Source organism: Agelaius phoeniceus, chromosome 12, assembly GCF_051311805.1.
Source record: "Agelaius phoeniceus isolate bAgePho1 chromosome 12, bAgePho1.hap1, whole genome shotgun sequence".
NCBI classification, from domain to species: Eukaryota; Metazoa; Chordata; class Aves; order Passeriformes; family Icteridae; genus Agelaius; species Agelaius phoeniceus.
In genome coordinates, this window is record NC_135276.1 from 18,832,449 (window position 1) to 18,848,228 (window position 15,780).

The window sequence follows — 15,780 nt, forward strand, 5'->3', positions numbered from 1 at the left end:
ACCATCCCTTCTGTCCTTAAAGGAGCATTGCTGACCTCTGCAAAGCCCTGTTGATTCCTTCTGGCTCTACATGGGTATCCCAAAAGGGGCATCTTCCATTTACAACTGAAAAATCACTGCCACTGCCTCTCTGGCAATCATTCCACTCATTCTTTACTATTTATACCTTTGGATTCTTCTTAGAAGAAGAATTTTCACATTTTCAGAAGCCAATTTTCACATTTTCAAGAAGGCTATTTTTTATCTTTCTTCCAGAGAAACCATCACCATTCAACACAAAATATAACACCAAGGCTTTTTTGATATGGTCAGTAAGCTTGAGCTCTTTTTTTTTTATTCCTCATTTTTATTTTAAATAATTATATGAAAAAGAAGTTTGAAGACTTTTGCTGTCTAGTATGATATGTTTACAGTCTGCATACCACAACTGCATTTCAAGCAAATGCTCTTGCAAACAGTGTTTTATACAAAGCAGTGCAATTTGTTAGGTACAGATTGATCATCTGGCTACAGGCAAACTTTGAAAGCTGTCACATACAGCAGTTTTATTTTATTTTAAGCTTGTTACTGGCTTTAAATACAGAATTTGGATTTGTGTCTGTATGCCTGGTGGATGAGCTGTGGATAACCACACTGGTGTGTAGCCCCGAAAGAATGTGTCCTAACGCCTGGCTCAGGAAATTCATTGCAAGAACACTGGAAACTCAAAGGCAAATCAAATAACAAGTGTGTTTGTGCCAACAGAAGCTGGTTTGTTTGTTACTCATTCAGTGTTAGGTATTCAGCAAGATGCATGAGTGGTAGAGACAAAGTTTCTTCTTCGTAGTCATGGAGAAGAATGAGCATTTATCACTGAATAAACTCTGGCTTTTTTACATTCTCCCAACCTCCAGCTCCACGGGGATTTTTTGGAGCTGGCTCTGTTGGGTTGGCTGCTGCTTATACCTATGCCAGGATAGCACTGTAACCTGTGCTGTTGCTTTGCTTTGTGTATTTTGCTGATGCACACGTGTGCACATTTCTGTCTGTGGTTTTGGGAACGGCCCAGGCCAGGCTCAGATCCCTGGGTAGATGTATTTGATGTGGTTTCAGGCCCAGGTCCCTGTGTAGATGTGTTTGATGGGGAAGGCCTGGCTCAGATCCCTGTGTAGATGGGTTTGAGGGGGATACCAGGCCCAGGTCCCTGTGTAGAGGTGTTTGATGTGGTCTCCAGGCTCAGTTCCCTGTGTAGATGTATTTGATGTGGTTTCAGGCCCAGGTCCCTGTGTAGATGTGTTTGATGGGGGACACCAGGCTCAGTTCCCTGCATAGATGTGTTTGATGTAGTTTCAGGCCCAGGTTCCTGCGTAGATGTGTTTGAGGGGGACACCAGGCCCAGGTACCTGTGTAGATGTGTTTGATAGGGGAGGCCAGGCCCAGTTCCCCATGTAGAGGTGTTTGACGGGGTCTCCAGGCCCAGGTAGGTCCCTGTGTAGATGTATTTGATGTGGTTCCAGGCTCAGTTCCCTGCGTAGATGTATTTGATGGGATCTCCAGGCCCAGGTCCCCATGTAGATGTATTTTATGGGATCTCCAGGCCCAGGTCCCCATGTAGATGTATATGATGGGATCTCCAGGCCCAGGTAGGTCCCTGTGCAGATGTATTTGATGTGGTTCCAGGCTCAGTTCCCCGTGTAGATGTATTTGATGGGGGAGGCCTGCCCCTCCAGGATCAGGCTGTCCGTCTCGTTGAAGGTGTCGCTTTCCCCGGCGCGGTTGGCGCTCTTGGCTCGGCTCAGCCGCGACTGCAGCCGCTCGTGCTCCTTGCGCAGCTCGGAGTAGGAGTGGGAGAAGGTGTGGAATATCGAGGTGGCGGGGAAGGACATGATGAGGATCCCGCTGAGGATGCTGCTCAGAGCCACCATCTGGCCCGGCACGCTCCGCGGCACCATGTCCCCGTAGCCCACGGTGGTCATGGAGATGATGGCCCACCAGTACGAGGCGGGGATGCTGGTGAATTCCAGCACTCTGCCTGACTCGTTCTCAGCCAGGTACACCAGGGGGGAGAAGAGGGTGACGGCCACGCACAGGAAGAGCAGCAGCAGCCCGAACTCCCGCGTGCACTTGCGCACGGTGAGGCCCAGGGTCTGCAGGCCCAGCGAGTGGCGGGCAAGGCGCATGACGTACAGGATCCTCAAGGCACGTAAAACCCGTAGCACCAAGCCCACCTTCTCCAGGTACGTGTTGCTGCTCGGCCTGTCCTCCTCCTCGCTGGAGTCGTCCTCGGAGAAGATGAGGGAGGCGTAGTAAGGGGAAATGGCCAAGAAGTCGATGATGTTCAGGGGTCCTTTGAAGAACTGACACTTGCTCCTGGCCTGGATGAAGCGGAGGCAGAACTCCAGGGAGAACCAAGCCACGCAGATGGTCTCGATGACGAAGATGTAATAGCACTTCTGGGAACACTCACCCTGCCACAAAGCAGAGAGGGAAATAAACAAAAGAACAGTCTGTGAACCAGCATCCAAAAACGCTGAGGGAGAGGCAATATGGATCTGCCTGAGTCACTGGCAGCAGAGATAAACAAAACCAGCTCACAGGTAGTGTGGCAGCTGTCCTTCAGTTCCACAGAGAATACTGAGCACACAAAATAGCTGAACAAACAGCTCATTTGCCTCTCTGGTCATGGTCAGGCCTCATTGGTCAGGTAGGCCATGAGGTCTACCTGCCTCATTTTACCCTGTTACTTCTTCCAACTACTAGAATGAAACCCACCTATGTATAAAGTCCTGGCATGCAGGCTGTAAGTCCTGAATGTCACAGACAGGTAGAAAAATTATAAAAGAAAGGCCTCATAAAATCATATATAAATAGCCTGCTCTATTAAATTAATAGCTGGCCTGTCACTTCTAAATGCAGCTAAGTACTTTGCAAGTTCTCATGTGAAACCATCTTGAAAATGAGAGTTCATTAACACAACAATCTATTTCTAGGGTGAAAAACAAGTGCACCTGTATAAACAATAAAATCTGTCCCATGAGAATCAGTGAACAAAATATGTAGAAAATTCAAGAATAGAGAGATTTGATGGACAAATAAAATACCTTTTACTAACCAATACAGTAATTGACAAGAAAGTTATCAAATTACAAATTAAAGTTGCCCACGAGGTCTGTGAAAACTGTATAAAATGAGTTGTGTGAATGAAATATTGGCTTTTCCCACATGAAGAAAATGGAGTCACGGCAGACTTTTTACAACACTCAATCTTTCCCACTTTCTGCTGCACTTGGGAGTAACAAGTCTTTCTGCGTTACAAAATTGGCCAGCAGAGGTTCCCCCTCAGGACTGAGTTTTACCCTGCCCAGCCCTCAGAACAATTTAGCTCTGTAGCACCATTTGAGGATTTCTCCTTTCTGCACAGTAAGCTGCTGAGTCCATCTTTTACCCCTAAAATGAAACACCACGGAAGCTCCATCAGCCCTGCCAGGGCTCTGCATGCAGGGTCAGGCTGTGGCTCCATTTGCAGTCAGGGCTGGAGCACATTGATGTTTGCAGAGCTGCTGACTGGGCTTGATGAGATTGCCTGCAATCAGCACTTGTGTTGTGCAGTGCTTACTCTCTCTGAACCCTGAATTATTTGTACAGTGCAGCCTGGACTCTGCACAAAACCTGCCTCTGGTCACCCCAGTGATGGGGCCTCTGAATTATTCATTGCTCCCATCAAGATTTGTTTAATTTTTTGTTAGCTGGGCTGAATTTCCAGTACATCTGTTATTTATTTGCCTTTAGACATTTGCAGGTGACATTGCTCTCAGATCATCGTGGGGTTTTCCCTATTCCTTCCTTAGAAAACAGAAGAAATTTTGTTTAAGCTGGTTAAAACTTGCTGGTTTGTTAAACCTGGAAGGTTTAACCATTAAGATGTAGGCTGTCTTTTGAAGTGAGCATGAAATTTCAAGGTGTAGCAATGTAGAGACTGTTTGGGAGATTTTTAATTCTTGCCACCCTCAGTAACTTCAGTATTCCCTATGGAAATTTGTATTTACTGAGTGAAGGCAATTTATGCTGTCAGCATAATGAGAACATGCTCATTGCCTTCACATGGGGAGATGGATTTCATCCCAAGAGTTTGCATGTGAATGTTTTATATATTAGGAACATTTGTATATATTATGGAATGCACCTGACTTGATTTATATAGAATATCCCTCTCTAATGTCAGTCTCTTCCAACATTCTTCATCCTTTTGAATGCCCTGTTCAAAAGCAGCAAATATTGAAATAAGAGGGGGTGGGGGAGGAAATATCAATCACCAAAGCCAATTTCTGTTTCTCCCAGTAGTTTTGAGGATTTTTACAGCTCAGTGTTTTATGCTGCTCTCAGAACTGTTGTCCAAAGAACAGGCAGAACACACACTGACTTCAAAGCTCTGTTCTCACCAAAACACTGATGCTCCTGTGTCAGTGGGAGATTTCAAATTTTTATTTTGCCACCCCATTCCCATTAGTTACTTTCAGTACAGCCCAAATACCCTGATCCATGCAAGCCTTTTTTTGCCTAAATAGCAGATAAAGAAATCTCTGTGCCACCACAACTTCTGCACGATTCCTCTTTCTGAACAAGCCAGTCACATTTGGATATTCTAGTGCTCAGCACCTGCCAACACAAACCACAACAAACTCCCTCCCTCGACCTCACCATTAACTGGACTGGAATTCTGGGGGTTTATTCCCAGATCTTTGAGTCAAATTTTCCCTGAGCTCCTTCTCCTCCTGCTGCAGTTTTGCTCACAGTGGTGTGGGAGCTCTAAAAGCTCCAAGCTGGGGTGGTGATGACTGTGAGCAAGAGGGGAAGATGAGGTTTTATTTAGAAGTGACCACAGCATATTTTGGGAGGGCTTTTTCAACCAACCCATCTGACATCAATCTGTACTCAACCTGTCACTGACTTTGATGGGAGAACAGTTATGACAGGCCCAGCAGTGAGTATGTAACTCTTTATACTTTATTCATCCTGCAGATTTACTTTTCAGCAATGCAAGAATTTATCAGGATTTATGGAACTTGCCTCCGGCAGAAATTCTACAACCTATGATATAAATGTAATAAAATGAGTGCCTGGTATTGATCTTCTGCATGAAATGAGCATTTGGCTCAACAATGAATGAAACAATATTTTGTGTGCAAAAAGATACATACTGAGCCTGCTGCCTGAAATATTGAGTGGTTTCTTAGATTTATAAACTACCTCAAAGAAGCAAAGGAGTTGTTTCAAACTCCTCTACCACCAGAGATAGTAAAAAAATTCAAGCTTCCTTTTGATTATCCCACTCTGGTGTATAAGAGAGTGGCTTATTTTCCATGTTCTCTTATGTGCTGGAGTTTATGGTGTTACAGTGAGATTGCTCATTTTAGGATATTTCTGTTAAATTCTCTTTAAAGAAGGAAAAAAAAAAAAAAGTTAGTTCATGATAAAAGAGAAGAAGAGCAGTACTGAGTGCAGTTAACCCAGTTCCCTCAGAGGAAACAAGTGCCCAGGGGAACCCTCCTGGTTTCTGTTTTCCACTCACAGAATCCCAGAATGGTTTGGGTAGAAGGGACCTTAAACCCATCTTAAACCCTTAAACCAGGTTGCTCCAAGCCCTGTCCAACCTGGCCTTGGATACTTCCAGGGATGGAGCAGTAAAAAAGCAATTTATTCACTAATTGTGAATTCCAGCTAAATGTGCTTGAGATATGTGCCAGGAAACATTAATTAAAGTGTAATGACATCTAGGATAACAAACAGAACCAGATCCCAGGGTTATGCAGCACTAGCCTAACTTACAACAGGTATAAATCTCATCTAGTGAAAATAATATCTTTACATGCATCAATAATTTCAGTTATGCCCAGGGAGACTGAATCAGAATTTCCCCTGCAGAATATATCTCTCATCTATCCATGCTGGTTTCCAGATGCTGCTCACTTTTTTTTGTGTGGACAAGGAAAACTTGATTATTACTGAATACCTGTAAGACACCACCAAGGAACTCCTCTTGTTCCTTCAGGGTCTGCTCTGTGCTGATCACTTGTGTCCCACCTTTCTGCCCTCTTAAGACAAATGACAATTAAAATATGCTTTGGAAAACTTGTTCTGAATCATTACCTGATCCACCCATGAGTTTTCTGCTGCCAGAGATTTACCCCACTACCTTTTGCAGTGGGTATTTACCCTTTATTCCCTCTTAATCTGAAGTACAATCAGGAAAGAAATCCTGTTATTCCCATGATGTTGGGAGTGCAGTGCTGCAGCTGTGTGAGGATAAAATTGGACAGGTACCAACTTTCTGCCCTGGGTGTGATTGACTCTAAGTGGAAGTTCATTGGCAGCAGTCTGAGCCTGTTTTCTGTGGTGTGTAATTTGGGATTTCCCACAATCTAAAAACAGGGTGGAGTCTGGGAGGTAAAACAAGCAAAACTACAGGATTTCCTGTGATCTCCTTCCTGTGCTTGCCAGGGAGCTCTGCTCAGGGTGGTGTCAGTGATTCCAAGTGTTTCTTGTGTCAAATGATCTATTCCCAAGTTAAATAGCAAATGATCCATTGTGTCAAATATCTATTCCCAGGTTAAATAGCAAATGATCTATTGTGTCAAATGATCTATTCCCAGGTTAAATAGCAAATGATCTGTTGTGTCAAGTGATCTATTCCCAGGTTAAATAGCAAATGATCTGTTGTGTCAAGTGATCTATTCCCAAGTTAAATAGCAAATGATCTGTTGTGTCAAGTGATCTATTCCCAGGTTAAATAGCAAATGATCCATTGTGTCAAATGATCTATTCCCAGGTTAAATAGCAAATGATCTGTTGTGTCAATGGATCTATTCCCAGGTTAAATAGCAAATGATCTATTGTGTCAAATGATCTATTCCCAGGTTAAATAGCAAAAGTTCCTCCAATGTTGTGGAACACTTTGCTAATAAGCACAGCTTGATCAGTATCTGGATTATTTCAGAATCATGTCATATTTCCAGAGCTTTGGAGTGGAAATCAATATGTACCTCAGCACAAGGTGTATGTGCTGCTTGCACAGCACACTGGTGAGAAAGGAATCTCGTGTTATTTATGAAGCCAAGCTGACAGAAGTCCTTGAACCCAGCTAGAAGTCATAACAGAACCCCTGCATGCAAACACTGTTATTCCCAGGGCATGTTTATGGGAACCAGCTAGCTCATCATCATCATCATCATCATCAAACAAATGAGCAAGGGCTGAAAGGATCTGAGCCCTGCTCCCAGCCCAGGCTGCAGCACTGATTGCTCCTGGGGAAAGGCTGCCCTGTGCTCAGTGACCCACACCCTGTGGAGCCAGAACCAGGGAGGGAAAGAGCTCAGATGCTCCATCCTCTTGGAGTCCTAGAGGAGTTTCCCTGAGCACAGGACCTGCACCTTCTCACCCCTCAGCTGTGGAGGGACAGGCTGCCAGAATGCCACCGTTCACACCAGGAGCACGCCTGCCTCCATGGCTGCTGCAGGGTCATGGTTCACATCTGCTAAATTTATCCTGGCAGGCACAGGTTTTGTTTGGCACAGCCAAGCTGCTGCTCAGATCCTTCCTGTGATGCACACACTGCTCTGTGGACAGAGGCCAGGGTCCACCAGAGAGGCAGCAGATGGGATCAGCCTGTCCTGCAGCTCCCGACCTGCCTTCTGCCAGCCTGTGCTGTCCAGCACTTATCCCAGCAGGACTGCTCTTCCTGCAGCCTGGCCCTTTGGCCAAAATCAGCCAGCCCTCTAGGTGCAGGATTTAGAAGAAAAACCAGCAGGAATTTCCCTCTCTAAGCCCAAGGCTGCCATTTCCTGGGTGGGTGCTGTTTTCCAGCCTTTTGCACTTCTCACACCTGGGCAGTTCATCCTGGTCTAGAGCTTCTCCCTGAGCAATTCCCTGTGTGTGAAAAACACAAACTAATGGCATGGTGTAAAAACAAGCTTTGGTTCTTCCCACAGACCCAAGGCAGTGGGAATACAGGGGAGGCTGCAGGTCTAGAGCAGGGTTAGGAAGGAGCAGAGGCAGAGCAAGAGCTGGGTGTAGGGAATGAGCTCCCCAGCTGGCTCCAAGCTGTTCTTACCCCGTTGACAGCAGGAAATGAACAGATACCGGGCAGAAATCCCTTCTGGCTGTGAAGTGATGGCTTGGTTAGGAAATGTGGTGGCACTGTGGGTTCCCTGCATACCTGAGCTCTGGGATGCAGCTGCAGTGCTGCAGGTAGTGCTGAATCACTGCGGCCGCATTGACGCTGGTATTTGAATAATTAAACCACGCTCTGCTGAATCAAATGGTGGGGAGGGAGAGCTTGAAAACCCTGTGTTATGGATCACACCAGCTCATGGATTTATGGTTTCAGCCTGGTGCAATAAAATCAGAAGGTTACAGCCTGCTGAGAAAGACTCTAACCTGATTTAGGGAATGATGAGCTTGTTAAAGCAGTGCTGTGTATTCTGAGAACACAATGAGCTCCCACTTGTTCTACTTGAGGGGAAAGAAGCCTGGACTTAGGAAAACAATTACTACAATTACAGCATTTGAGGAAACTGAACTAATATTGGTATTGTATTAATGTGGACATTAGAAAGAACAGAGAAAGAAATTAATGCTCTGTGTCCAACAAATAATTATCCCCTCTGGGGCAGAAGTGTGCCTAAAATAAATTGTTAAAATTAACTTTTAAACTTTAGTCTGCAGACACTGTTAGAGTCAATCTGAAGAATCTGGTTTTGATTTCAACCAGTTGGTAACTCCAAAGTGTTGGTGTTAGCAGAAAGATGTGAAAGAGTAAATTTTTCTTGTTTTTCTAGTAAGGAATCTAACAGACAATTTTGTAACTGTGCAGAGCAGAGCAGTCAAAATGACAAGGAATTAATCTGAACTTGGAAGGATAACCTTCAACTGACAGTTTTGCTGCTGGTCAAAGCATTTTGCCTGTTACTCTTTGTTTCTTTTCTCACTGCATTGCAAATTCTTCAGAGAAATTCCTTCTTATTGTAACTCTGGAGAACAGGGGGTCCCAAAGACGGTTAAATCTGTTTTAAGGGGAGATACTGGCACTAATGAGAGGTGCTGACACTGTGGGAAAGAACTTGGGGAATAAATTAGAGAGTTTTCCAGAGATGGAAAGGCAGCACCCATCTTCCCAAAGAAAACATTTATTAAGCACTCACCTGTGCTTGAGGAGAGCCAGGTGAGGGGAGTGACCAGGCTTTTGTAACAATTACAGCTCTAAAAGCAGCAGGAGGGGGAGAAATCCTGAATGCCAGTGAGGGCCACGTGCTGGCAACACTGCACAGCTGCTGGGGCAGTGCCCAGTGCAGAACAGCTGGAACAGCTGGAACAGCTGGGGGGTCCCCAGGATGGCGTGCAACGCTCGGAGCCTCAGCACTGCTGGGACACAGCCAGGAGGGGATGGGCATAAGGCACACAAATAATGTCCAAATGTGCTCCCTGAACACTGGACCCTGGCTTTGGAAAGGCAGGCAGGACCCATTCCCTCCCTGGAGGGTCAGAGCTTGTGCAGACACTGATTGTGTGTGGCAGGGAGGGTGAGCATCCCCTCTGTGCCCTTTGGGCTGTGCAGAGCAGGGCTTCAGTGAGATGAGCATCATCAGAGCTGTACAGAACAGAGCCAGTGCTGAACTGGGCAGTTCTGGGTGTGGGTGCCTGGGAAATGGTCACTGATAATGTGGGACTCTGAAATCAGGGTCTTCACACGATGGTGAAATTTCCATCTCAAAGCTCTGGGTGTTGCTGGCCTCAAAAAAAGGCAGATCCCATAAAGCAATAATTCATAAATATATATCATAAAGCAATAATTCATAAATATGTATCATAAAGCAATAATTCATAAACATATATCAAAGTCCCATGCTTGAATATTCTGATTTCTGGTTTTAATGCTTTCTTATTTAACCTCTTCAATCATTATTAATTTAACTAATTCACTCCATGAAGCACATAAATAGCTGGGTTTCACTGTGCTGAGCACACCCAGACCAGGAGGGTTTGGGGGCTCCAGTGAAGCACATTTTCCTACTTCCCTTGCTAATCAAAATGGTCAGAAAAAAAATCAGAATTGCACTGGATGCTTGGACAATTTCAGAGAGGGATTGTCTGCAGAAAGTGACCTGATAAGAACCCAGAATAAAGTGCTTGAGCAGATGCAATAAAGCCAAAGCACATCCAGCTTTATTTTCAAGTAATTTCAAGTCATATGTATATAGCAGTATATTTATAGATAGGCATGTACACATATGCCTTTATAGTATTACACTTTAAATGAGCATTACATTTTCTTTCTCTTCACAATAAGGCAAATAAATTGGGTTTTTCCCCCATAAAGTAAAATTATTCCAGTTTTAAAGAAAACCTGTTTCTTGGAAGTTTCCCCCAGTGTGCAAGCCAAACATCCTTTAGCATCATACAGAGAACTTCAGCAACATCAAGCATTAAAAAACTAATCAGGGCCTCCAGAATAATGGTGTAGAATATAAAAAATAATTTAAAAGTGGCTCTATTTGTTAAGTACTGGGTTCTCCTCATCTGTTCTGTTTTCTGGCTTCTAAGTGCAACCAGAGACCAGAAACTTACTCCTTTAAAAGGAACTCGATTTTCACATAATCAAATGATCCCAGGAAAAGAAGCTTTAAAAAAATGAGTATTCTGTGTTTCAGGATAAAACCTTCACATGCAACAACAGTGGTTGCAGTTTATGATGATTTTGTTTCATTAGGTCCTATAAAACACCTAAAGCAATTCCAAGCTTCTCAAGGTCAGGTAAGAGCAAACACAAGAATTAGTAGTAACAAGGTCAGGGAATGGAAATATCTGGGGGTTTTCTTTCCCCCTGACCTTAATTTGCTGCCTTCCTGGAGGACAGACCTTGCTGTAGCCTTTCTGCTGAGTCATTTCTCCAGAGGATGCCAACTTTAGGGACTCATTAAATGAAATATCTCATCCCAAGGAAAGTCCCCAGAGTACTTCAAAGTGATCTCCCTCTCCAGGCCCCTCTGCAGTGGTTTTATCCCAGACTTTTCTGGTGTAATGATGTTGTTTTTTTCCTTTGGGTTGGGTGTGCTGAGCAGTGGCTGTTTCAGTGACCCCTCTTAGACTGTAACTCTTATGAGGGACTGGGACTTTTGGGGGGCTCTGATGGGACTTCTGTCCTGTCTGTAGTGGGATGATCTGGATTTCTTCATTTGAGAGTAACACTGCTGAATTTTGTCACTTCAGCTTTCCTATGCTTGGTCTCCTGTTCAGTTTTGCAGCTCTCTCAGGCTTCCTGTTCAGATCAATAACAGATTTTCTCACCTCTAAATATGCCTTTTTTCCTTATCTCTACATGCCTTGAATAATGCACATTGATGATATTAAATCTGTTTTTACCAAAGACAGTTTGGTAAAAACTGTTTGGTAAAAATAGCTCCATAAAGAACTGATGCAAATATCATGGACAAGGATATATTTCCACTGGAAAATGTGATCATTCTGTTGTTTTATTCCTAACTAACATAACCTTGTTACTGATTACTCCTCTCTCCTTAGCCTCACAAATAATAAAACCTTTTGTATATTCATTTCATGGTCAGACTCAAACTTGAGCTCACCAGAGCTGTTCCTTTGCTACTCCACATTTTTACTGAACTTTTTGCTCACCCTTCAGCTGGGATTGTACTCTCTGGGTTGAGATTCACATCATGTCCATATATAATATAAATGTTTGCCCAAATCTGGGTGGTTTTTTTCATGAGGAGGTCCCTAAATGGCATTTGGCACATTCTGGAGTGTGTCAGTGATAACAACTCCTCCTTTATTTCTCTGCCAGCTGCATCCTCCACTCCAGGCTCCCCCTGCCATCATCCCCTCTGCTGCCCCTGGGCTGGTCCTTCCCTCCCCTCTGGTTGCCAGGGTGACAGGGTTTCCCTGATGCAGATGCTCTCTCCTGGCTCCCTGCCATCCCTCTCGCACAGACAGAGCCGAGTTCTCACTTTCCTGAGCTCGCTGAGGACTCCTGGCTGCTCTTGTGCCTGCTCTTTCCTCCCTCCTGGGCAGACCTGGCTCAGCAGCTGCTCACAGGACCAGGGATCTGCTGTGCCTGCAGGGTGGGATCAGCAGCCTCTGAGCCAAGTGAGTCAAGTGGAAGTCACCTTGCATTATTTTCCCTTTTTTTTTTTTCCTCTGATCCATCTTGAGCTGGACTCCAGCCAGTTTTCACTCTCTTAATGTGGCTGTGGTGAGGAGGAACAGGACCCTAGAGTGGTAAATATGCAGCAGAGGTAAAGCCTTTTTTGTCTGTTTTTCTGAATGGTAATATGGATAAATTCAATTTCCAGCGTTGGTGGCATTGGAAAATGGATCCTTGCAGTAATTTTAAGGACATTTAGCTCAGAGCTTTTGCCAAGCTTTAACTCAGAACTGATTAAACCTCACAATAATCTTTGAATTCAAGTGTGGAATTTCAGGTTGTTCAGAAACTTTGTGAATGAATTTGACTGTTTTCTGTCACTGAGCAAACAGGTATCGAATCATCTTTGTGTTCAGCCCTAAAAGCAAAAATTTCAGGTCCTGCATGCTTGTTTCAGGTTGCTGGTAAATGTGGCCCCATCTTGGACTCCCTCTCTGAGGTCAGTTCTGAGTTACAAATCAACAGAGAGTTGATTTTGCTAAGTATGACTCAGCTGCAGCCAAGAAATCCTAATTTTAGTCAATTAACTTCATGCAGCTATTTGTCCAGCTCCAGTTAAAATGCTCTTTTGAGATATCAGTAAGGAAATCTTAGTTGTTGCAGGCTAAGAATTTAGGGATGGAAATTTAAGGATGCCAAAACTGCTTGTTAGTAGTTCAGATTCTCTGCTTTTCCACAAGGCATGAGTATTTTGTCTCATACATTCCCCTATTTTTCCTGTGGCAGAACATCACATAATTCATAGAAAAGGACTTTTAATACTCTGTATTCTGGGGCACAATGACAAAGTGCATGAGGCTGCTGCTGTAAGTGTAAATTATGGAATGTTTCCAAACGTTTGGACAAATGTGGTCCTCTCCTCAAGTTCATCCTTCATCCTCTCCCCTCACTTCCAACAATCCATCTTTTGAGCTTATTTCAATGCAGTTTGCTTGTTTTTAAAGTGCTGATATACATGCAAATCTCTAAGTAGTAATGTCATCCTTGTTCTATAGGAAATCAGGAACAGCAGCTTCACTGCAGCTCCCAGACACACTTATAACCCTCAGCATGCTTTTCTTTCTAACTTATTTATTTTTTAAAACACACAACTCCTTACATCCAGCAGAGCTCTGCTTATGTGCTGGGTCCTTTACATGGGATTTATTTATCAAAGCTTTTCCTGCAGTGGTTGGGAAATGAAGATAAAAAGCCCCTTCCATTAACAAAGTTAGTAGGAAGCACTTGCTGGAGCAGAGTTTGTAATGTTTGTACATTGAGCTGGAAGAAGGATGTTCTATATTTAAAGTGCTTCCTTGGAAGAAGCATTGGAACAGTGCTAACAGCTTTTCCTGTGAAAACAGTTTTTCCTTTTTTCAGCCAAAAAGTAATAGAATAGCTGGTGAAGGCTGCAAGAGCACCAGGCTTATTCCTGACAGGTTGGAGCCTTCCTTAGCAAATGGAAGTTAATATTCAAGGGGTTAAAAAGGAACAGGGAATTATCTTAAATTTCAGCCTCCTGTGCAGTCCTCAGTTTTATCCAAAGACATCAAATATCAGGATTTATTTTAACCATGATAAGGCTGCTTTGACCAGTAAAATAGATACAGATTTTTGTCTTGTACACACCAGGCTGTGCTGTAAATGTAAAAATGACTTTATTCATCAGTATGTGACACTCTGAGGAGTGTCTTGTCTTACAGCAGGGCTTGGGGCAGGGAGTTCATTTGACACAGATTTCCTCAGCACTTTTGGGAGGGCAATTTGCAAATGAAGTGCAGGATTCATTACAGAGATTAGTCAAGGTTATTTGATGAATTTGGACGTTACCACATCTGAAATAACTTTGGATTCTTGCTCATCCTCTGGTCTATTATTACAAAAATAAATCTTTTAAATACTGAAATATTTACAGTAATGTTATAGAGAAGATCCTTCATGTGTGATACAGGCTCGATTTATTTGCCCTGAATTAATGTGGATGAGTTTTTTGAGAAGGGTTTAAGTGCAGTTAGCAGTTCAGACAGTGCTTGGTATTGCTCCTACAATATGTACATATATATGGGGCAAACACAGAATTCTTTTAGCATGGAATTATGATTTTTTAGAGGCACAGCTTTTATGTATCAGTATGTGCAAAAATACTTCATCTGCCTCTCATCCTTCAATCTTTATGCAACTACTGAAATGTAACATATAAAAATTAATGAATATTTCTCCCTCTTTAAGCATCTGACAGTTTTATCACAAGGGAAGATAACCAGCTGTTTTTAAAGTAAAGATGTCAGAGGAAAATATTTCTGTAGCTGATGTGTCCAAAGGAGAGATTGCCTGTAAATAGAGAGTGAAGCATCTTGAAAACTCCACCATGTCAGTTTGAGAGCCAGTGCTAACAAGTTAATCTTACACTGGAAGCTGCTTCTCAAGAAGGAAAAACCACCCTATACTGGAGAGCTGAAACATCTGCTCTGTCCAAAAGCTTTCTTGTATTCTAGCTAAGAATCAGTCTAATATTTGTTCCCATTATTCTTAACATGATATCACTTGAAAATGATAGCACTAATTTGAGCCATAGCTGGGTTTTCTGTCCCAGTTCTGTGGTTAGAGCAGTTAAGAAGGACTGACTTACCCTGTCTTCTTCAGCTCTTAAGTCTGGCATTGTGCTCACACAAAGGCTGACAGCTGTGGTGGCCACAAAGAGGATGGAGAGACAAGCAAAGACTTTGCCTGGCAGTCCTGACTGGGGATTTTCCACCATGTCTCTGAGTCTGTTCATGAACTGCCCAAATCTGGTTTTCTCATCCAAGACGCACGAAGCCTCCTTGCTCCTCCGGAGCTCCTCTTCTTTGCGGATCTCGGCCAGCTCCTGCAGCTTCTGGAAGAGTTTCCGAAAGCAGCAGTTCTCCAGGTTGGACTCCTCAATGCCCCAGTACCTCAGCTCCTCCTGGAAAGACAAGGCACACATGTCTCTCAAGAGCATCAGCTTCCCTGCTGCGAGGAAGCTGACGATCATCCCGAAAGCGTTGGGGTTCCTGTCAAAGAAGAACTCGTGGGTGTCCTCGTCGTAATCGTCGCACAGCTGGATGATTTCCTCATAGCTGCTGCAAAGCTTCAGTTTGCTCAGTCTGGTCAGGGGAAACTCGTCCAAAGTACTCCAAGGCAGCAGGTATTTGATGCCCCCAACGTTGATCATGATCTCTGTCTTCAGATCGACTGCAGACACTTGGTCAGGGTGGTAAATCCTCCTGGCCCTCTGGTAATGGACCCCCTTGACAGAAGGGGTTTCCACGCAGATGGGAAACAAGTGGCTCAAGGAATTGCAGGAGTTGTAGCTAATGTTGCTATAGTCTTGGTCACTGCCTCTGGAGAGAATAGGCATCTCTAAGAGTTCTCACCGGGACATCCAGAACAGCATCAGAGCAGGGGGATCTGTCAGCCAGAGGAGACACAGGGAGGAGGAGAAAACATAGCAGAGGTTACTGCCAGAGGAAAGGTGTCTCCAGCCACTTTCCTCAATCAGGAAATCAATGAGTGCCTGTTTGGTAAGTAAAAGTCACCTCTGTGCCTCTTCCTGAAGCCTGCAGCCCGTGAATGAGCTTTGCTTTGCT

The 15,780-nt window shown here is 44.0% G+C and overlaps 1 protein-coding gene across 1 annotated transcript; it reads right to left on the reverse strand.

Annotated features, from left to right (window-relative positions):
• Positions 1-282: 282 nt before the first annotated feature.
• Positions 283-15,551, reverse strand: KCNG4 (potassium voltage-gated channel modifier subfamily G member 4). Its single transcript, XM_054640952.2, has 2 exons — positions 14,802-15,551; positions 283-2,447 (listed from the first exon to the last, which is right to left on the reverse strand). Exons 1-2 carry the CDS (start codon positions 15,549-15,551, stop codon positions 1,662-1,664), a joined length of 1,536 nt encoding a protein of 511 aa, XP_054496927.2. The 3' UTR covers positions 283-1,661.
• Between the last annotated feature and the right edge of the window lie 229 nt (positions 15,552-15,780).

Excerpts from the sequence above, each read along its gene's own strand:
- KCNG4 (XM_054640952.2), bottom strand. The coding sequence starts at position 15,551 with ATGCCTATTCTCTCCAGAGGCAGTGACCAAGACTATAGCAACATTAGC. Across the intron at positions 2,448-14,801 it reads TAAGAGCTGAAGAAGACAGG|GGTGAGTGTTCCCAGAAGTG; the intron begins GTAAGTCAGTCC and ends GCTTTGTGGCAG.